Raw genomic sequence first — 22,638 nt, 5'->3', positions numbered from 1 at the left:
AGGTTATTAATCAATCCCTAAAAATGTATAATGGGTTTCACAAAAATATTAAAATAATTAATGCAGCACAGTGATAATAATAAATATTTGTTAAGCACCAGATTAGCATATTCAAAGGATTTTTTTGAGAATCTTGTGACACTGAAGACTGGAGTAATGACTGCTGAAATTTTAGCTTTTCCATCACAGGAATAAATTATACATTTTAAAATGTATTAAAATAGAAAACAGTTAGTCTAAATTGTAATAATATTTCACAATATTACTGTTTTTGCTGTATTATAGATCAAATAAATGCAGGCTTGATGAGCATAAGTAATTTCATAAGTAATGTAATTCCTTTCTTTTTTTTCACAGGAGAGCTGTCTTTCTCTGCATGGTTCTTTACTGTACATACTGTCTGAGGTTTGCACAAGCACAGTCTGCAGGTAAGTCAGATTTTTCATTCATGCATTTTAGTGCCAGATCAGCATGTGAAATGTGCATCTGCAAAATGTCTGTTCAGTTTTACTATGGTTTTGACATCTGTGCCATAACCCTGTACGTTACATGGGCACATGGGCTCATTGAAGTCCAAAGACCTCACACTGACTTGCAATAAAATTTGAGGAAACTTGACAGGAGTTGGATAAATAGACCTCTAATGTTACAACCCATTGGAGTTGTCCATGAGTCAGAGGTGAAAGAGGCTACAGGTACTATATTTTTAGGAGCAGCGTGGTCCTTATTTTCCAGAGTTAACAATATTCGGATGGCATATGGAGCAGCCTTTGATCAACAACATATAACTGGTCTGAGTCGGTTTATTTTACTGTAGTAAATCAGAAGACATTGTTTGCACAATTCTATATGTTTGCATTTGACTCCAACCTCATTTGAATGGCATTGTGCCTGATTGGATGTCACTGAGTTTACTGACTGTAGATGTTTAGTTTTTAATATTGGATAGATCCTGTGTTTATTTCTAGCATACATAATGTTGGTGGTCTATTCCTGCAATGTTAAATTGTCACTTAAATTGAGGCATTGAGTGTGCATGACATGACAGGATGTGCACTTTTTTGGGTTTTTGTTTCAGTCAAGTAGTCTAAACGTATTGGTTCTTATTCAAGGTGTGTCTAGAATTCCCACATCTGCTCTGTACAGAATTTATGTGGTGGGAGGTTCATATTATCTGTCACATTCAGTCTAACTCATTCATGTACATGTAACATATGGTGCTTCTGTGTCAGACATTAATGAAATGCAACAGCCATCATGTTTTAAACATATCATGAAAGATGCCTTTGTTCTTGAGTGTATGTTTGATGTTTTTACCATATGTGAGACAGTCCATATAGCACATTCTCCCTTTGCTGTCAGATTTCTCTGGGTATCCGCTGCATGACTTATGATCAAGTCATCTTAGCTGGAGAGTTTCTGAAATTCTTCTCTAGCCATTGCTCTTATCTTTAATGTAAAATAAGATTTCCAGTTTATGACGTTCTACTTTCCACTGACATTGCATTCTGACATCAATTTCATGGGCAACAGGAAGCTGTGGTAGATATAAGCCTGGTTCTTGGAACTGATGCTGATTCAAGTTCTCCACACACTTTACGGCTCCATTTCTAATCCACTGTTTTAACGCTACAGAGCATTGATTACCCGATGATTTACTCACCGGCAAGCCATCCTATAGGTGTATATGACTTTCTTCTTTCAGATGAACACAATCAGAGTTATATTAAAAAATGTTCTGGCTTTTCCAAGCTTTATAATGGCAGTGAATGGCTGTTGGTATTCAGTAGTCTAATGGAAGTCCAATAAAATGAATCCATCCATCATAAAAAAGTGCCTCACACGGCTCGAGGGGTTAATAAAGATCTCCTGAAGCAAATTGCTGTTTTTTTTTTTAAGAAAAATGTCCATATTTAAAACTTTATAAACAATCTCTAGCTTCCACTAACTGTACATGAGAGAGTGGTGTTCGTAAGTGTTGAGTCGATGAAGTAGGCTTAGCATGAACTATCCCTTTAAGGCCTATAACAGGGTCTTTCCTTTGACTTTTACAGTACGTCTTGACCAAAGAGGATTAATATACATGGTGAAAGCTAGATGTTAACATTCTCATTCATTGCACCCTCCAAAATATCTTAACTGTGAAATCTGCCACCTTTGCTCATAGGCGTCCAGTTCTGCAGCCCGATGATTTTAAGCCACTTACATGAGCTGTAAATGCACTGCAAAGGCAACAACACGCTAAGTCTGACTGGAATGAAGAAAGTAAAGAGCAACTGATCAGCATGATTCATTTTCAAAATGATAAGCAAGCACTTCTTTTTTTACAGATTCTATATCCGCAGTCCTAGGGTGCGTACCAATTTACTTTTAGACACACACTTGCAAAATTCCCTAATCGCTTCCCCTCAGCCGCTATTTTGAAGTGCAGATCCTTGACCCCTTGATTTGGACTGAGGGAGCTGGTTTACTCATGGGTACACTTCAGGCAGCTATACACAATACAACAAAATTGTGACGTCACAGCAGATGAATATAGACTACTGCCCCCTGCTGGTACAGATTTTTTCCTCTCACACAGGAGCAGAACGAACGTACATGATAGTTGACAGTTGGCTGTAGTCTTTGCGATGTGTTCAATTGCAACTTTTTGTCCCAGACCCAGGCGTCTCACAGTCTGCTTTTTGGCGACTAGTTTTTTTATGTCGGGCTGGTGTGTAATGGGCTTAACTAATCACTCAGGAGCTGACAGACTTGTGCCACCAAAAGGATGTACACAGTTCCAAACACTCCTCTGATTGGCTTATCATTTTCAACCAACACATTCCCATGACTTCCATGATATAATAATTTAGCTTGGGTTAAGGGTTTTGATAGTTTTAGCCTCAAACATGACATTTGGCTGAATGTCTGATTCATATGGCACACAAAATTGGAAACACTTCAGGAGTTTCAAAGTCGTCATCTGATCGTTTATATTCTACAGAATTTCTGGGAGACGTGTGTCATGTTCTTTAACGTTCTGCCTGAAAAAAAAGATGCCGTGGTGCCAAAACCCCTTGTGTCTACAATTTGTTTACAACTGTGACAATTAGCACTTATCAGGATCAATTAAACGCTAGATTTTCAAAAGTATGTGATATATGTAAAGTTCATGGTATAGACTCTTTAAAATACGTCCAAGAGTTTTACACACCGGTCTGTTATTGTCAGGACATTTTCATGCCCCAAAACATGGTTGCGGCACAACACTAAATGTGATTGGTTGCTTTACTGGTCAGGCATATGGCCTCTTGGGCGGTCATTGGCCATTCAAAGCGGCCAAGGTTCCCAGACCTTTAGCCGTCAGTCTATGCGAGACTATGGTTTTGGTAATGGGTTTTACTTTACGGCTAGGTTTAGGTTTGGGTCTTATGTTTTTGTACAAACCATCTATAATTTCATGTCTTGTGCAAATATCATGACTTCTTATGAGACCAGGTTGTTTTTAAACCCTTCTGAATGATGTTACCAGTATCCCTACTTACAATCTATTTTAGCCAGCTAGAAAACTTTTTACCCTGGTGACAAAAAACAACTGTAAGTGATCAGAATTTGCAATAGAAATGGTCAATGGTCTTCAAAGCATAAAAACAAATATAAGATGTAATGGCAATACAGCTGTGACCTGAAAGGGCAAGTATCAGTTGCGTCAAGTGGTCCTAATCTCGTTCACACTGGCCAGGGTCAGTAGATCATGCTTATTGTTGAACCCTGCTTTAAAGAAGTTTATTTCATGCTGTTTATGACTCTTTCAGACAGCACCCCTTACTGTGATTTGTGAGTAGAACCAATGGATGTTCATCATGTGTTCTGTTGAGGTGCATCATTGGAGTTGTGTTATTGTTAGAGATTTGTATCAGGATCACATGTGATTTATGTGAAATTATTCAGATCATTAATTTTCTAAATTAAGAGCAGTTGTTTTCCTGTAGTTTGTCAGGAGATTATCTGTCACATCTTTCTGACATGCTCAATAATGAAGTGGCCAATATGTTAGGGACTTTTAGATGTTTAGATTTGCTTACAATACTACTGCAGACATAGTTCTTTCTTTCAACAATCCTGTCCAATCTGCTGATCATCATCTGTTCAATGATAGAGGGCTTACAGAGAAGAAAGTCTGTGCATATTATTCCATTTACATGTGCTTTTCATTTAGTACTCATTGGGTATATTTTATAACTGCAAATGTTAAGCTGGATTTTGTTTATTTGATATGTGTTTGGGTTAGATTTGGTTTTGTGATGCATACTCTCATTTGTTTTTATTCTAAACTCATTACTGACTGTTTAGAAGTGGCAGTCCGAAGACAGGCTTTGACTGTTTCTTCTGCCACCTTACGCATTGTATTTTGTTACATGTAGTTGTTATTAAAAGAATCAATTGTGGTGCTATTGAAATTGGTCATACCTTTGGAATTAAAACGAAAACTATTTTCCATAATCAGTGTTATTGCCTTGATTTCCAGTGAAAATGTCAGTAGGCAAAATTGACTTCAGAGAAGTACCCCCAAGTACCCCCTTCAGAGAAGTAACCCCAATGATTTAGTTTAAAAATACAACAAATAGTTAGTTATGCTTAAAATGTCTTGCTTAGAATGTAAGTTTATCTTGTTTTAAGAATGTTTAGATATTTTTACTGGGAAACAAGATAAAAATGCAGATTAAGAAGAATATATATTTTTACAGGTTTATAACGAAATCAACATAATATACTGGAATGTTTCAATCAATACAGACTAACATGCTTGTGGTTTTGTAAATCTTACAGGGAAGTTTGAGATGCATACTCCCACTCACTTCACTTGACCTAATTTATTGCAGACCTCTAACGGTCTAATGAATTTGTAGTAGAGGTGATCAATCTATAAAACTCACATAAACCCACACAATGTTATTTTTCTAAGTGTAACAGTATCAGTATCAGTATTTAATGGAAAACTGAAGCATTACTCCAGATGAAACATTAACTTTGTCACATATGTTCTACATATGCTTTTGTTAATGATCTGTTTCTGTAATGAGCTCAGTGTCTCAGTGTGTGAGCAGCAGCTGCAAGCCTTCAGTCGGCTGCGACGAGATCCATTTTGCTCCTAAATCCTAAATCCATGTACATGACGTGATTACTGTGGTAATTATTTGTGGTATTCCTTTTTGTAGATGTGGACGTGCTGCAAAGACTGGGATTGGTTGGGAAACGACCATCTGGGACACGCTCCACACCTCAAGGTGTCATCCCCTTCAAATCAGGAGTCATCCTAACCCAGAGGGCACGAATTAACATCCCAGTGAGCTCCGTCGTCCCGGCGTCACTGGGCTCGGCGTTCTCTCTCATTCTCAGTGTATGTTCGCATCGCATAAACAATGCTTTCCTCTTCACCGTTGTGACAAAGAGGAAAAGACTGCAGCTAGGGGTACAGTTCATCCCTGGGCAAATCTTAGTTTACTTGGGCCAAAAGAACACTGTACATTTTGATTATGATGTTCACAATGGTCAGTGGCACAACCTGGCTTTGGAAATCCAGGCCCAAAGGGTTACATTATATACTTCTTGTGGGAAGACAAGTGTACATGCAAATTTGCATTTTAAAAATGAGGAAACGCTGGATCCAGAGGGCTCCTTTCGATTGGGAAAAACGAGCCAGGACTCTGTGCAGTTTGAAGGAGCCATCTGTCAGTTCGATATTCATCCCTCTGCTAAGGCAGCTCACAATTATTGTAAGTACATTAAAAAACAGTGCAGGGAAGCTGACACTTATCGGCCAAATCTTCCTCCTCTTTTACCACTATTACCCCTGGATACCAATATATCTGTTACCGTTCAGACCCCAAATGTTGTAACAGAGGTAAACGACAGACATCTTTCATTAACACAAGACAAAGTACGCATTAGTCATGAAACCTCACAAGTCCTAAACACCTCCGTTCTAATTATATCTCAGTCTGTACAAAGCACGGTGCCACCGACGATAACCCAGCCCACACTACAGCTCCCCCTGCAGGCCACAGCACAAACCTCCATGGCCTCCTTTGGGAGTAGGATATCACAAATATCTTCAAAGCCAACTCAACAAAGCAGTCCCAGAAAAAACCTCATTAAGGCAACTGTAAAGCCCCAGATACTAAAAGAGAATGGAATGGTTGTCACCTCCACACCAGCACGCCAACAGGAGAGCAAACTGGATATTCAGACCCCTGCCACAACAAAACCTAAACCTTCTAGCACATCCAGAGTGTCGGAGATGACAACATTAGCATTACAGAGACCATTACCAAAGGAGACTTCCAAACCCAGCTCCTTTGTGCCCGTCACCCCTGCAGCAACGGATGCATTCCAAACCTTTAACCTTGAACCAACCCAATACTCCCTCTTGGCTGGGCTACCAGGACAGAAAGGAGAACCAGGACCACCGGTAGGATGTTTTTTCTTTTTTTAAGACATGTAATCAACCAACAAAGTCATGTGGTCCAAGCAACATGGAGAAAAATGCAAAAAACATGAAACATGAATGATATCATTGAGAGGACTCCATGACTGAGAGTTAACCTACTCAACCCTGTTGAAAAAAACAGCAGCTGCTGATTAGATATGTTTTGAAGCATGGCAGCTGGTTTGAGCTGGTCCTTAGTTGGTCATGAGTTGGTTTAAGCTTGTCCTGAGCTGGTCCTGAGCAGGAGCTAGTCACTTAGGACCAGTTTAGGACCAGCACATGACTAACTTAACCCAGCTCATGACCAAGTAAGGACCAGCTTAAACTAGCTGCAATACTTCAAAACATACCTAACCAGCATATGTTGTTTTTTCAACAGGAAAATCTGTCCGTCTCTTAAACTATCAGATAATTTGACCTTTTTATGACAAGGCAGTTAGTTGAAGCTGTAAATTGCCATGTGGTGCAACTCCCCAACGAAAGCCAAGTACTTTGTCTGTCAGCTAGTAAAATGATCCATTTATTTTACAGTAAAATGTTATTCTAATAGGATTTTTTCCTGATTACTTTAAAGACAGTTGGAATGTACTTTTTAAAATACTCAAAGCTAAGTCAGGTTACAAAACTATAACAAGATATTCAGCTTGCAATAGACCACTAGCACTTCATGGTATGAAGACCATTTTCTTTATTTTTAAACAGTGTCTTATGGTGGCCAGATGGCAAGTGTGCTGCTTTGCTTATTTTGAAGAATGGTGAAATGTGAATTATTGGCTGTGGCCATGTGTTATGTGCATTTGGCCTTGTCATCTGCCTTCATATGTTATATTTAAGTGCTGACTGTTGCAATGCATTAATATGAATTCTTTGTCATTTGGTTTCCGTTAACTCTTAGGGAGTTCAATACATAATATACACTACACAGCCACGTCTTTTACTAGTTAAACAACCTTTTCTGGGTGCAAAGTGTTGGTTGAAGGCTGGAAAATGGTGTCATCATTGTTGCCCTTGAGCTTTTGGTGGTCTTGGTCTTAAGCCTAGTTTATAAAATCCTTTGGAAGGGCATTACAGGCCGGTGGGTTTTTGTCTGTGTAATGCTTACACACTTTTTCCTTGTAGTTAAAGAATGAGCTCACAAGCCAGAGGCTTGGAGACACACTGCAAAAAAAAAAAAAGAATCTTAATCAGCAGTTTGTCTGAACATATGTAAACATCCTTGAAACAAGATAAATTCACTTGAGAATTAAAATTGTTTCAGAGAATATGTATCTTGAATTATATTCAATTCAATTGACCTTATATTGCCATATTTTTTAAAACATAAACCTTTCTAAATGTGATTAGATTTATTCCTAAAAGAAGTGTTACATGTCTTATGCAGTTTTATTTGTCAAGTACATCTATATTTATTTAAGAATGTTTACTGAAAAACAAAACAAACATTTATCAACATTTTAAATGTATTTATTTTAATTTTTTGCAGTGCAGTGCAGCCTAAAAAAGTTACATATACAGTATTAACATTCTCATTAGTTTTAGATGACCTGGTTGCATGTATACTAAAAAGTATGTTATTTAGTATGTTATTTAGGACTATAGTGTGACTATAGTGTGAAGTCAGCAGGGAAAGGAGCCTAACAGCCGTCACCATGACGAGAGACCAGAACGGTTGTGGTGGGTTTATAGTTGCATTCAAACACTACAACCCAACATTGGTACGCTAAAGCATAATATCAGTTGGATAGTGAATCATTTAAACAAAGGTTGTATTGTTATTGGATATGAATGAATTAAATCAATCAATCAGTAACAGACTTGCTAGTTACTACCTGTACAAGTCTTCCTGGATTAGTTTCCATTTCTTGTGCATAAGTGTCACCTTTTCCAAGACAGGATTTAAAACAAGCTTTGATGGGAGCAGAATTGTGCTCTAAAGTGAGCTTATAAATAATATAGAATAAAGACTGCCAACTTCATCCAACACTAGTATGCAGTGTATTGCTTATGGTACTGTATATACAGTCACAGTGAAGTCCTGAACTACTTTCCAGCAACAAACAACAACCAGATGTGCCTTTCAGAATGGCTGTCACACAGATAGCACTGTGCATTTTCAGGAGCGATCCCCTTAAGAAACTACTATAAAAGGCTTACTCCATAGAGCCCTAATGATTATTATAACGAGTGAGGCAGAGCTCATTTTACTTGCACAACGAGGTTTATTGCACAAAAACTAAAGGCAAAGTCAATATATTCATGTAATTCATGTTTATTTAGAGGTTTATAGCAGAGATTTAGAAAAAATTATAACATACACTTTTTAAAAGATCTTTTATTAGTGAGTGCTGCTTACAAAATGAGTAGAAACAGGAAACTTGAAAACAGCATCGCTCTCAGTATGAGTATGTGCGATATTGCCAGCTCTACAGGTGTTACGAAACTTTGCCAGGATTTGTCTCATAGAATTTATTTGTAAGCAACACTTTTTAAAGCGACATTTTCCATTTGCTCAATGTTGTCATCAGATGTGTACAGTATGCCACTTACTGTAGATGGGTACGGACACATTTTTGCAAATTTTGAAGAATCTTGCCGCTACATTATATCACAATGGAAAATAATTATTAAAATCCCTCACTGACATTGCCGAACATTTGTGATCTTTCTTGCCGGATGTACAAGTAATGCAAGATATGATATATCAGACCTGCTTGAGCTCTCGTTCTTTTTCTCTTCTGAACAATTGAAAGGAAAACACATATGAACACTGACCTCTTGTTGAATGCAAGTTCAGTTAATTCATGTGTGTAATTGATTCAAAGCTAGATGATGTATAAAATTAAAAAATCACCAGTGACTGAAACCAGTGCCATTAAAACAAGCCAATAAGTGCAGCAGTATGGACACAGTTTATTGAAAAGGATTGCAGTCCAATTTTAATTACAATGTAACTTCAGTTTTGCCAAAGACGTTTTCAAAGAAAAATCCTGCCTTTTCTATAATCCTCTCCTTTTCAGCAATTATTTTTATTTAATTTTCATTTTTAAACAAGCCACTGAAATTTGCATGTTTAATGGTTTAAGTCCAAAAGTATCCCATAACAATGACTAGGGACTAGCCCCATCCAGTAGTGGGATTACTGCCTTGTTTGGGAGTTCGTTCAATGTCAGCAGGTAGATATTTAACACTAAATGACCCTTTTGTCACCATTTTCCCCCCCTTCTTGTCTTTCAGGGACCTCCAGGACCTCCAGGCAACCCAGGATTACCAGGAAAGAGAGGGCCCAGGGTAAGCCTGTTGAATCTTTCACTTATTTTTTTTTCATGTCTCTGTTGCTCAGAAGATCTCAGTTTTTACTTCATCCAAGTCAATGCAATATTTCTCTACATGTTACTTTAATGGACTTTAGTTGTCCAAAGCTGCATTAAAGGGTGATGAAATTTTAATTTGTACTTATAGTAGCACAAACCAGACAACCTTGTTCCAGTTTCAATATCACTCCAGTTGTTACTCCATCTAGGAGACCAGAATAACGTGTTCTGTTTGTAAGGTGTCTTAGATGGATAAACTACTTTGTAAAATAAATGAGCAGTTCTGAAGTCCATATGTTGTAAATATTTGCATTTTTTTTGTTTTATGGTCAAGGATGACTAGTTCCCTTCCAGGAACTTCGAGCTACGTCCGAAGACGCTATGGGAACGCCATCAGCGTAACCGGCGCTCTGAATATTTTATACAACAGTCTAATGGATGGGCGAGGCGTCACGGGCGGGGTGACGTCACGACCAGGAAGTATATAAGCACGTGCGGCGGAGCCGGCATCAGCTTTCTGTCATTCAGCAAGCGCTCTGTGTATTGTCAGTCTGATTTGTGTCTTGTGAGTCTTATTTGGTGTTGTCTGTCTTAGAAACCCAAGAGATTATGCCTAAAGCCAAGGCAAAGACTAGGGGCGATCCCAGATCGCGTTTCAGGTTGTGTGTTAGTCGTTACATCACGAGTGGGGACACACACAACCTGTGCGTGGTCTGTTTGGGTGCGGAGCATGCGGCGCTGGCTCTCGAGGGAGCCGATTGCCCGCACTGTGAGCGGCTCCCGCTGCGCACACTCCGCACCCGGAAGGCTCTCTTTGAGAAGGGAGCCTTCGCGAGCCTCCCACACGGTGCTGGCCCCGCTGCTGCCGAGGCAGAGCGGCTGCTACACTCGTGGGGCTCGCAGGCTGATCTGGCTGGCGGGAGTGAGACGGGCATGTCTCTATCTCCTCCCGTGTCCGCCAGATCTGGTGTCCCGTCTCTCGGGGAAGCGGTTACTTCCCCCAGAGATGAGGACTCAGCGCTTCGTCTATCTTCCTCCGAGGAGGTTGATGTGACGAGCGTTGAAGGGGTTGCGCCGCCTCTCTCGCCCCAATACGAGGAGCTTTTAGAGGTGGTAACTCGGGCAGCGGCCAAGCTTGACATCAGTTGGCCCCCCGAGAAAACAGCTGTGCCGCAGTCCAGCCTGCTGGACGAGCGTTTCCTGCGCTCGCGGCCGCCACCTCTACGCAGGAGCCTTCCTTTTTTCCCCGATCTCCACACCGAGGTGTCGAGATCCTGGGCGAAACCGTATACATCCCGCCCTTTCGTTCCCGCGTCAGATTACTACGGTAATGTGCGGGAATTGGACGGGCGTGGATACAGGGCGATGCCCCGGATTGAGCAGACGCTTGCGGGCTATCTGTCTCCTTCCACGGCGTCGTCCTTGAAGGCTCCTACCTTGCCCACTAGGCCTCTGCGCACCACATCATCCCTAGTGGGCAAGGGGTATGCGGCAGCAGGACAGGCTGGTGCGTGTCTGCACACGATGGCTGTGTTGCAGGCGTACCAGGCCGAACTGCTGAAGGAGTTAGATGAGTTCGGGGATATCAGAGCCGACGATATCTCAGAGCTCAGGAGAACCGCCGATTTGTCTCTCCGCGCCACCAAGGAGTCGGCCCGTGCGATCGGCCGCTCCATGGCAGCTATGGTGGCAGCGGAGAGGCATTTGTGGCTGACCCTGTCCGACATCAAGGAGAAGGACAGGGTCTGCCTCCTGGACGCCCCGCTTCAGCCTTCTGGCCTGTTCGGCGACGCTGTGAGCACCGTCGTCGACAGGTTTCAGGAGGCCCGCAGGCAAGCGGAGGCGTTTCGGCGGTTCCTTCCCCGCCGCTCTCTAACTCTGGAGGCTGCTGGGCGGGAGCAGCCTCCTCCGCATACCAGCTCCTCGCACAGGGCTGCGCAGAAAGAGAGCGTCGCCTCTCGTGCTCCCCCGAGACGGAGCCGAGGGCAGCGGCGCTCCGCGCCGGGGACTTCAAAGCCCAAGACAGACCTGAGGGATGTCTTGGCGGCCAAGAGGTCCGCGGCAAGGAAGTCCTGATGGGCGAGCCCCAGGACTTCGGAGGACGACCCCTACTGGGGTGGAGCGGCTCACACCGCGGCTCACGGTGACCGTCTCCCCTAGGTGCCCTCCGGGGATTTGTCTGCCAACCCTGCAGTTCCAGGGCACAGCAGGTCCCAGCGAGCGTTATTCTCAGGTTCTACCGCCTGTGATTTCAGCGGGCCTGAGAGACTCGCCTCAGCCGCCAGATTACGCGTCTCCTGTCGGTGCGCCGCAGCAAGACAGCGGTCTGGCCGCTTCTCTAACACCAGAGGTCAGTCTCGAGAGACTGATTCCCTTAGTAGATCGTTTGGCAGCCTGGCAACGGCTGCCGAACGTGTCTCTCTGGGTCCTGCGGACAGTAGAGGCTGGCTATTCCATCCAGTTCGATGGGCCACCCCCACGGTTCAACGGGGTCTGTGTGACTACGGTCCGCCCCGAGCAGGCTCTGGTCCTGGAACAGGAAGTCAACACTTTGCTGAAAAAGGAAGCCATAGAGTTGGTTCCACCTCACGAAGTGTACACCGGCTTCTACAGCCGATACTTCATTGTTCCGAAGAGGGACGGAGGGCTGAGGCCCATACTGGACTTGCGTCTCTTGAACCTCTCAGTCAGATCGCTGAAGTTCAGGATGCTGACGGTCAAGCAGATCGTATCTCAAATCAGGTCCGAGGACTGGTTTGTCACGATAGACCTCAAAGACGCCTATTTCCATGTGTCCATCCTTCCCTCTCACAGGAAGTTCCTGAGGTTCGCTTTCGGGGGCAAAGCGTACCAATATCGGGTTCTTCCCTTCGGCCTAGCACTCTCACCCCGCACCTTCACCAAGTGTGTGGATGCGGTCCTGGTCCCGTTGCGACTGCAAGGCATCCGCATACTAAATTATATCGACGATTGGTTGATCCTTGCTCAATCAGAGCAGTTGGCAGTTCGGCATCGAGATGTCGTTCTTGCCCACATGAAAGATTTGGGGTTAAGACTAAACGCCAAAAAGAGTGTGCTTTCTCCAGCTCAGAGAACCACTTATCTAGGCGTGGTGTGGGATTCGACCACGATGCAGGCTCGTTTGACCCCTGCTCGGATCGAGTCGATCCTCACGGCAGTCAGGAGAGTGCGAGAAGGCCAGCCATTCACTGTCAAGCAGTTTCAGAGGCTGCTTGGGCTCATGGCAGCTGCGTCCAGCGTGATTCCTTCTGGCCTGCTGTACATGAGGCCCCTACAGTGGTGGCTCAAGACCAGGGGGGTCTCCCTGAGGGGAAATTCGCTCCGCGCTGTCAAGGTATCACGGCGCTGCATCCGTGCCTTAGACATGTGGAGGAAACCCTGGTTCTTGTCCCAGGGCCCGGTGCTGGGAGCTCCTTGTCGCCGCGTCTCGCTAGCGACGGACGCTTCCCTCACCGGTTGGGGTGCGGTCATGAGTGGCCACCCTGCCCGCGGTCTGTGGAGTGGTCGCCACCTGACGTGGCATATCAACTGGCTAGAGATCCTAGCTGTGTTCCGTGCTCTCAAGCACTTCCTCCCAGACCTGAGAGATCGCCACGTGCTGGTCCGCACCGACAGCACGGCAGTGGTCTCTTACATCAACCACCAAGGAGGTCTGCGATCGCGCCCCTTGTACAAGCTGGCACACCAGATCCTTGTGTGGTCCCAGGGCAAGCTCCTATCTTTGAGAGCTGTGCACATTCCTGGGTATCTCAACATCGGAGCAGACGTCCTGTCGAGACAGGGGCCGAGGCCCGGGGAATGGATGCTTCACCCCCAGGTGGTGAAGCAGATCTGGAAGGTTTTTGGCCAAGCACAGGTGGACCTCTTTGCGACTCGAGAGTCGGCGCAATGTCCCCTTTGGTTCTCTCTAGCTCCTCCAGCGCCTCTGGGACTGGATGCTATGGTACAGACCTGGCCGAGGCTTCGTCTGTACGCCTTCCCCCCGATCGCTCTGCTCCCGGGAGTTTTGGCGAGAGTGCGCCGGGACGCGGTAAGCCTACTGTTAGTAGCGCCGTTCTGGCCGGGCCGAGTATGGTTCTCGGATCTGATTTCCCTCCTCGACGGCACCCCGTGGCCGGTACCGATCAGGAGCGATCTCCTCTCACAGGCCGGGGGCACCCTGGAGTGCTGGAGGCTGTGGGTGTGGCCCCTGAGGGGGCACAACTCATAGCTTCCGGTCTGTCAACCGAGGTTGTCGAGACCATCCTCCAATCCAGAGCTCCCTCTACGAGGAAACTGTACGCCTTGAAGTGGAAACTCTTCACTTCATGGTGCGGGGACCGCCAGCTCGACCCAGTCAACTGCCCGATCCGCGCAGTTCTGGAGTTCCTGCAGGCCCGCTTCTCCGCAGGGTTAACTCACTCCACTACTAAGGTCTACGTGGCAGCTATCTCGTCATACCACGCCCTTATCGGTGGCCAGTCAGTGGGCAGACACCCCCTGGTTACACGTTTCCTCCGCGGTGCGCTGAGGCTGAGGCCGCCTGTACGACCCCGTGTCCCCACGTGGGACCTGGCTGTGGTACTAGAGGCTCTGGGCAGAGCACCCTTCGAGCCTCTCGGGGAGATAACTGATAGACTCCTCAGAGCACACTCGACCCGAGGTGTGGCGGCCTCCAAGGCCTTCTGGGCAGGTGTCTCCATGCAAGACATCTGCAACGCTGCTGGGTGGTCCACGCCCCTGACATTCGCCAGGTTTTACAACCTCGACATCAGAGCCACTCCAGGCTCCTCCGTCCTTTCAGCCTGACACCAGGCAGGGACTTGTCAGTCTGGCGGCGTTGGTATTGCGTTCCCATAGCGTCTTCGGACGTAGCTCGAAGTTCCTGGAAGGGAACGTACCAGGTTACGTATGTAACCCAGGTTCCCTGAAGGGAACGAGAGCTACGTCCCGAGCCACACTTCCGGCATCCCTGCCAGCGCTTGCTTCATGACTTGAAGCTGATGACGGCTCCGCCGCACGTGCTTATATACTTCCTGGTCGTGACGTCACCCCGCCCGTGACGCCTCGCCCATCCATTAGACTGTTGTATAAAATATTCAGAGCGCCGGTTACGCTGATGGCGTTCCCATAGCGTCTTCGGACGTAGCTCTCGTTCCCTTCAGGGAACCTGGGTTACATACGTAACCTGGTACGTTTCTATTAAACACTAATTAGCCATATGTGGGTCTGAAAACAAGTTTAACTTTGCATTTCAGATGACCTGCACTCAAAAATGAATTTTTAGTGCTTGTTCAACTTCCATGTAGATTCTAGATTATGTGCAGTCAGTTTAATTGTAAAATGAATGTTTGCTTATTCCATATGCATTGGGACTTTATGAATAATTTTCATTGGCAATAACTGGATGTAGGCAAATCTACATCCAGACCAACACAGATATGTTGAAAATTTAAACACTAAATTAAAATGTGGTTATTTCTGTCTAGCTTCCCTAGTGAAAACTCAATTTACTAAAATGCATTTGAAATATACATTTATTGCTAAGGATGTTACAAATGCAATTACATATTTATGTTCTTTATACAAATTCCCTGCAATTGTACTTTTGGGATACTAAACTGGAACAACTAATTTTGTACTTAATGCACTTTAATTTTGCGGTAGTAGTGCTGAAGTCCAACTAAACATATACTGTACTGAAGTATATTTGATTGTGCTAAAGCGGGAACTGTTGCAAGCATACTTTAGATACTTTAAATATCTTGCATTTAAAGACTTATATGATATTATTCAAAGCTCATACAATCCTCATCAGTAGTGACATTAAAAGGCTTAGGCTTAATATTACGAAATGTGCAATGTGCACAAAAAGTGCTCCAAATAATGTTTAATTTTAATCAGTAAGTCTTGAGCGATATGTCAGTAAATATGTTTTTGTTGAATATACTTTTTTTGTATATAACATTTTACTCAATTTACAGTATGTAAGCTCATTGAAATCTGCTTTTGTTAGAAACTGATAGTTTGTCATCAGGATGAGTAAGTACCTTGTATAAATGGCTCTTTGCTAGTAAGGTTGTAATTGAGAGTGAAAGAAAGCATGAGACAATGAGATATCAGTTAGTCAGTGATTCAAAGAGACTTCCCTGGGTGGAAGTCTAGATGTTGTGTGTGTACGATACCTGCCCTAGCTTATGAGACTGCCCTTTAGAGAGGCCCCTGAGGGCTGAACTGTGGGAACCCAATCTGTTGATCTTAAGAAAGGCCTCTTTGTAGCAGTCTTATTAAAGGCATTTAAAGCCTCACCGGTTCTTAAGCTCTCCAGAGTTGCTGGTCAAGAGCCTTGGGATCCCACATCATTAGTCAGTGCAGTAAGGTACCATTACCAAGAATATACCATGAAACATGAAAAAAAAAGTTTTGCTGATATTTTATAATATTTAAGACGCAACACCGGTATGTCACTTGTCCACCGCGGCACCGTCCCCCACCGTCGTTTAGATTTTTTATAGTAATAAAAATGATTTAGTTCTGTTAGAGAACAGACACTACAATAAAAAACTGAACACAGCAGCTCAATACGGTGCCGAATGACAGTCGCGTCATCATAGATTAGATTTCCTTCACGTGAGGAGAGTGAGTCGAGCTGATTGACAAGAAGAGTGGGGTGAGACAGACAAGATGATAGCGGAAGATTTAGTTTCAAAATCAAATGCAAAAGCATATTCAATTGGTTCCACAGTGTTTGCTGATTTTCAGTTTGCTGATTTGTATAGGCTAATTAAATTTTGTGTAAGTTATTTGTTATTTTATATTAGACATAGCCTATAGTATGGTGTATTTTTATTCGTTTTGTTAATAAAAGTTCTATGATTTATATATAGGCTAAGTTGAGTTTGAAGTTGTATTTTGTTGATGCTTGAATTGCTCGAAAGTGAAAGTAAAATGCGCACATCGCTTTTCAGCTGTTTAGAAGCGAAGGAAAGTGGGGAAAAGAGGGAAAACTCAAACTAACTAACAACGAATAAGTGCTTTAAGCAGAATTGTCGCTAATTTGAAAGTGAAAGTAAAATGCGCACCCCGCTTTTATAAGCTATTTAAAAGCGAAGGAAAGCGTGAAAAAGAGGAGAACTACCCCCACGGTGATACCAGTACTACCGATGTTGTTACACGTCGATTAACTGGTGGGGAAATTTCCTCATCGTCACAACCCTAACTCCAATAACGATTTTAGACAGAGCCAAACTCTTTCAGTCCTTTACAAACATTTGCAACATCAGCAAATCAGTTTTTGAATCAAATATACTAAGTGCTGAAGGTAACTACAAGTATCGTAAGATCAGCTTTGTATAATTTGGGGTGTGTGACATTGTGACTGTGTAAATAGACTTTTGTCACATCAGAAGGCTCAATGTTAAATCCTATATTCCATTGTATACAAACTTGGATGGGGGAATAAATGGTTGTTTTAAAAAAAGCCTCCAAGTCAAGCATAGATTTTCTAGTCTGGAGAAGAAAGGTATGTTTACTATAGCGAATGTACAGTGAAATTGCCTATAGTCAAAGCTCATGCAAAAGTCAGTTTCAAACCAAGAAGTTTTCTGTTGTTCAATGTGGCAAATTCATGTGACCATATTGAACCTGTTGCGAAACCTATGTGTGAAAATCTTTTGCACTTACTCTAAATTTTGAATGTATGAATTCCGATTGAAATGACTAGATTTCATTGAATAGTGGTAAATATGAATCATTTTCCCATTCTTGTGTTAGCTTCTTTTTAAACCTCGGTTTGGTTAGTTTTTTGTTTTGTTTTGTTTTTTTCTGATGCATTATCATTTCCTTATGGCCACATGGACATTTTGTCTAATAATTGTTTTTGAAAACAAAAAAGCAATTTCCGACAGTTTCCATATTTTTTTTTAGTGGCTACACCAAATATGGTAGTGTTTATGTAGTTATTCATCCCTCAGGTCTCTCACAACTGCACAGAACTATAAACCATTCCCTTCTGTGTCACCATGTGCTGGGTCATGTGGTCTGTCAGGGTTGTCTGGTGTGAATCAAAGCCTCATAGAGTGTTGGATGTCCGTCCCAACACAGTAAAATTCTCTGATGAACAATTTACAATGCCAACACTAAGAAGTTCACTTTTAAACATAGTTTATCTTGGTCAAGGGGCCAGGCCAGAAAGATATTCCCTCAAGCGCACTGGTAAACATAAGGAGAGGCCTCGTTTGAGCCAGGTCAGGGAACCCCGCCATAAGTCAGCCATTCTCAAATATATGAGGCGGAAAGTGACAACCACCATGCGCGTCTGCCCACACGACTGCTTGCTGGAGATCTGAAAGTGAGCAGGAGAGATTAACCAATATGTAACTTGATAGGCTTTCTTGATACCCCTCTCTCACTCTCCTCTGATCACTAACCATGGCCACATGTGGAAAACCTGACCAAACATAAAAACGAGGTGGAAATCTGTACATGAGCTTCTTGTAAGTATCTCCATATGGCCAGTTTGTGTGTACTCAGCAGGAAGGGCGATGAATAAGAGCCCCACTCATGGCTAACCCCAGGTGGATCATGTATAAATAATAGTGCTGCCTTGACAAGTAGGCTTAACGTTGGCTCTCGCCTTTTAGTCTTTGAATCTCACCATTGCTTGTTATTTGCTCTACAGTGTGAATGGTTCCCTGATGGTTGTCAGCTATCTTTCAAAAAAGATTTAAGATGAATGTTTTTGAATTGCATATAAAACTTCCATCCATTTGGATTACACAGTTTTACAAACTAATAAACTTAATGTGATGCATATTTGTTAGTCATGCATGAATTAAAGAGGTAAGATTTCTGTAATAGTACTAATAAATTGATTGTGTTGAAGTGTAAAACAACCAGGTTTAATTATTTATTATCAATAAATCCCATTTTTTTTACTTCAACTAATTGAACGTTGCATGTTCTACAGATGTTCTACAGAACCATGTTCTGGCTTTTTTAACAGAATACGTTTAATTGATTTCACACTGAACAAATTTATAGTGATTCTAAGATTATTTATGCTGATTCTAATGAATTCAAATTTGAATAAATGCAATTAAAAAATATGATTGTTTAAAAAAATCGAATGTATGCAAATAGTTAATAATAAACTACGTCATGGTGTTTACCTGTTTCTAACCTGTTTAATTGATGCATGACTGACAAATATTCATCACATTAATTTTATGTTAATACTGTGTAATCCAAATGGATTTATTTGCAAGTCAAATACATACATATTTAATGTAGTATGTTAAATATGTTAAATAATGTAGTTCAACAAAAATAAAAAATCTGCTGAAATGTACTAACCCTCTGGCCATCCAAGATGTAGATGAGTTTGTTTCTTTATGAGAACAGATTTGGAGAAACTTATACTGTAGCATTACATCACGTGCACACCAATGGAACCCCTGCAATTATTGATAATCTAAACAGCTGATAAAATCATCACAATAATCCACAAGAAATGCACACAACTCCATTCCTGAGGAAACTCATCTACATATCGGATGGCCTTAGAATAAGTACATTTACAGCAAATTTACATTTTCTGTTGAAATATTACTTTAATTTAGGCTTAAATATTTTAGAGTGTATCTAATAAGATCCCAAGATGTTTGCTGCAATCACTTTACACATTATGAAACACAGGGTGAACAGTTGAGCAGTCTTAAAAACTGACCAGAGATCCATTTAAGTAGCCACTAAATGTGCTGAAATAGGGCTGCGCCAGAAACTGTAAACAGAATTTAATTTATGAGAGATGTTTTTGTACATTTTCTAGCGATCTTGGCAGCAGTAGTTTATCAAATGATGATTAAGCAATAAAGAAGAATTATAACCAGCATAACCAGTACATATAAAGACATGAAATGTAGTCAAGCACACTTTCTGCATGTACTGCATCGTAGCAGTGGAATGATGCTGTATAGTGCTTATTTACCTGATTTGCATAAATTCTTGAGTGAATCGGGTGCTAAAACAATGCAGAAAGCATGTCCAAATAAACCATCAAAGCCATCATCAAGCCCAAATCATACCGCCCCACAGTGTTTGTTCCCTGTCAGTGTGGCCTTTAATTTCGGTTGCCACATATTATCCTCTAAAGTGATGGCCATTTGGATTGTGACTTTTGCAGTTTGTTGTTTAAGATCACTTCCATTTTGTCTGCTTTACTAACAGAGCATATAAATCAGTGTCTAGGGAGGTTTCTTGCACTCTCTCTACTCAAGCCCCCTGGTCGCTGCTGGAAAAGTGAGCTAATGAAGAAAATCATGTCCATATGATATATCCCAAAAGCATATGCCAGAATTACCCTTTAAAACACAACACTTTCTTTTTAAGTGGAGGACAATTTTCTGAATGCATGCCTTGGGCAAACTGTGCTACTTATGTACAGTACTTACCATGAGGGCCAGAATAATGAAAAATGTATGAGGTTTTCTTTTAGGCACTCATTCTTTCCAAGTTTCTGTCTGAAATTTATAAAGGTGCCTAAGTGCACAATTCATAGTTTTGTGAGGCATTTACAGATGGGACTGCCACTGTGGAGCCATCACTGCTTTAATGTCAAGTTAATCAAGCTGGTAAAATTGCTATCCTAAATGCAACCCTATTCTGTTTCTGTTTATATATGTACTGACATAGATATGCAATTTTACCTGATCTGTTAAAAAAAGAATAAATTAATATATCGGTTCACTTAAACCCAGGGAGATTTGGGAGAGAAACAATTTGAGCAAAATATGTCACTGCATAGAAGAAGAAAAAAAAAATTTTAGGCTTCCAAAATGTCTGACAATATAATTTCCACTAAGGAAAAGTTGTTTGAAGATGGATCAGTTTTGACAGATGTTTTCTTTAATCGGCGGATTGTCTTTGATTTAATTAGCTTATGTCCCTTACATCACTGAGGTTCAAATAAATTATCGTTTTATAATTTGATTTAAATCTCATTGCTGTTCCTAACTGGGGGAGTTACTCATTTTACCTGCCAAAGTCAATTTTTACTTGCATTGGCACTTCGTGAGTGTTAATTTGGGACCCTCATAGCAGCTATTGGACTGACAGAAGTAATGTGCTTCTAAAACCATCTGGTACATGAGTATTCATTTCACTGACTCTTTTTCTCTCTGTACATCTAATTCTCTTTTATGCCCCTCATCTTACCTTTCTTATCTTTTTACTGGCTTTTTATTGTTCGGAAAAAATAAAAAAATCAGTAATGTGGTTCAAGGCTCATGACCCAGCTTAAGTCTCCTGCAGTGATTGCACAGTAACTATGGAGGAGACAGTGCACAAATACAAGTGAACATGTGTTGTGTTGTTTTGTAGGGTCCCCCTGGTCCACATGGAAACCCAGGTCGCCCAGGGGCCACCGGACCCAAGGTACATACCACTGAATACAGATTTGTAATGCTTTTGTGGATGCTAACAAACTAGTTTGTTGGAACTGTGAGGCCCCTTTTGGCTTTATTTTGATAAGACATTCTACTAACTATAAGTGACTTTGCAACTACATGTCAACAAATTCGCATTAATTTGCAACTACATGTCTACTAACTCTCAAAGTAGACTGTTAGGTTAGGTTTAGGGTTAGTAGAATAAGTTGACATATACTTGCAAATGTTTTCATAGTCAGTATGTTGTATGTCGTGGACCCATCAAAACAAAGTGTAAGAAGTTATTAAGCAGACAGTCTACTAATACTCTAATGACTGATAGTTGACATGTAGTTGCAAAGTTACTTACTGTTTGTAGAATGTCTAAAGTGGACAATCAAAATTAAGTGTTAACCCCACTTTCGTCTGTTCTTGTTTAGTTTTGTTTGTTTTTTTTGTTTTACAAAGCAATTTGTGATGACATTGATCAGTATGTTTGGACATACCATAACAAAAACCCGTGCCCGTAAGATGCAAGTCTTGAATTTATTAGTGAATTCCTCAAACTCAAAGGGCATCATTAAACATATGCATGAACTTTGATCTACTCAATGGCTTCATATGCACTTTAATTAACACTTTAATAGGTGATTGTGTATTTAAACAACAGTGATATCACAAGGTAGACTATGTCAGTAGACTACAGTACTACCATAAAAAAACACCACTACTTTGGGACCAATAGAAAACCAGTAACTCTACCATCTACGTTTAGCTGTTGACATGAGTAGCTGAATTTTGATGAACGTTGGCAAGAAATATGGGTGAAGTACAAGTTTGACGACATCATTGGGCCTGTTTATTTCCATTCACGCTTTTCACGGTTGTTCATTTTACCACATCTGGCTGCTTGTGGAATTCTTACAATAGACCAGGAGAGCAAAGATCTTTCTTTGCCATCTGAAGGCGAGCCCACATTTTAATTCCCCTCTCTTACTGTTACTGCCAGTTGGGACAAGGATGAGACAAATAGAAATAGGGAAGAACAAAATGAGAGAGACAGACCCACAAAACTAACACATCGATGCAGTATGTTTGTTGTTGGCTTCCTAGCAGTCGTTTCTCTCTATAATTGTATTCAAATAGCAATAATTTTGTCATTCATTGAGCGGTAAACCATCAAATGATGGATAAGAGTATTATTACTGGAATGTATCCAGACACATGATGTAGACGAGCACTCTTTTTGGCTTTTAAGAGCCAATTTTGGTGTCTGAATTGCAGTAAGTGAAGTACGAGCCAGGTGAATTCTTTACAACCAAGCTCAATACCTGCAAGATTATGCCATGAAAATTTAATTCAGCACAGATTCATGGGCATGTTTGCACTCTTACCTTATTTACATAATTACTTTGGTGAAACAGCCGCA

At 41.8% G+C, this 22,638-nt stretch overlaps 2 protein-coding genes across 3 annotated transcripts in view; one reads left to right on the top strand and one right to left on the bottom strand.

Moving 5' to 3' along the window:
- The window catches only part of LOC306870239 (mucosa-associated lymphoid tissue lymphoma translocation protein 1-like), a 1,002,100-nt gene that overhangs the window by 528,944 nt on the left and 450,518 nt on the right, over positions 1-22,638 (bottom strand). The window lies entirely within an intron of this gene.
- The window catches only part of LOC306869457 (collagen alpha-1(XXVII) chain B-like), a gene marked incomplete at its 5' end in the record, with an annotated part of 100,701 nt that overhangs the window by 2,075 nt on the left and 75,988 nt on the right, over positions 1-22,638 (top strand). The window contains 5 exons of the mRNA XM_079416236.1: positions 358-428; positions 5,202-5,887; positions 5,984-6,454; positions 9,707-9,760; positions 21,163-21,216. Of these exons, the coding sequence (XP_079272362.1) occupies positions 358-428; positions 5,202-5,887; positions 5,984-6,454; positions 9,707-9,760; positions 21,163-21,216 (1,336 nt within the window). The remainder of the gene's footprint in view (positions 1-357; positions 429-5,201; positions 5,888-5,983; positions 6,455-9,706; positions 9,761-21,162; positions 21,217-22,638) is intronic.

The sequence above is a fragment of the Barbus barbus genome (genome assembly GCF_936440315.1).
Source record: "Barbus barbus genome assembly, chromosome: 5".
Taxonomy (NCBI): domain Eukaryota; kingdom Metazoa; phylum Chordata; class Actinopteri; order Cypriniformes; family Cyprinidae; genus Barbus; species Barbus barbus.
Note: the sequence above shows the minus strand (reverse complement) of the source record. Positions and strands in the feature narration are given on the sequence as shown.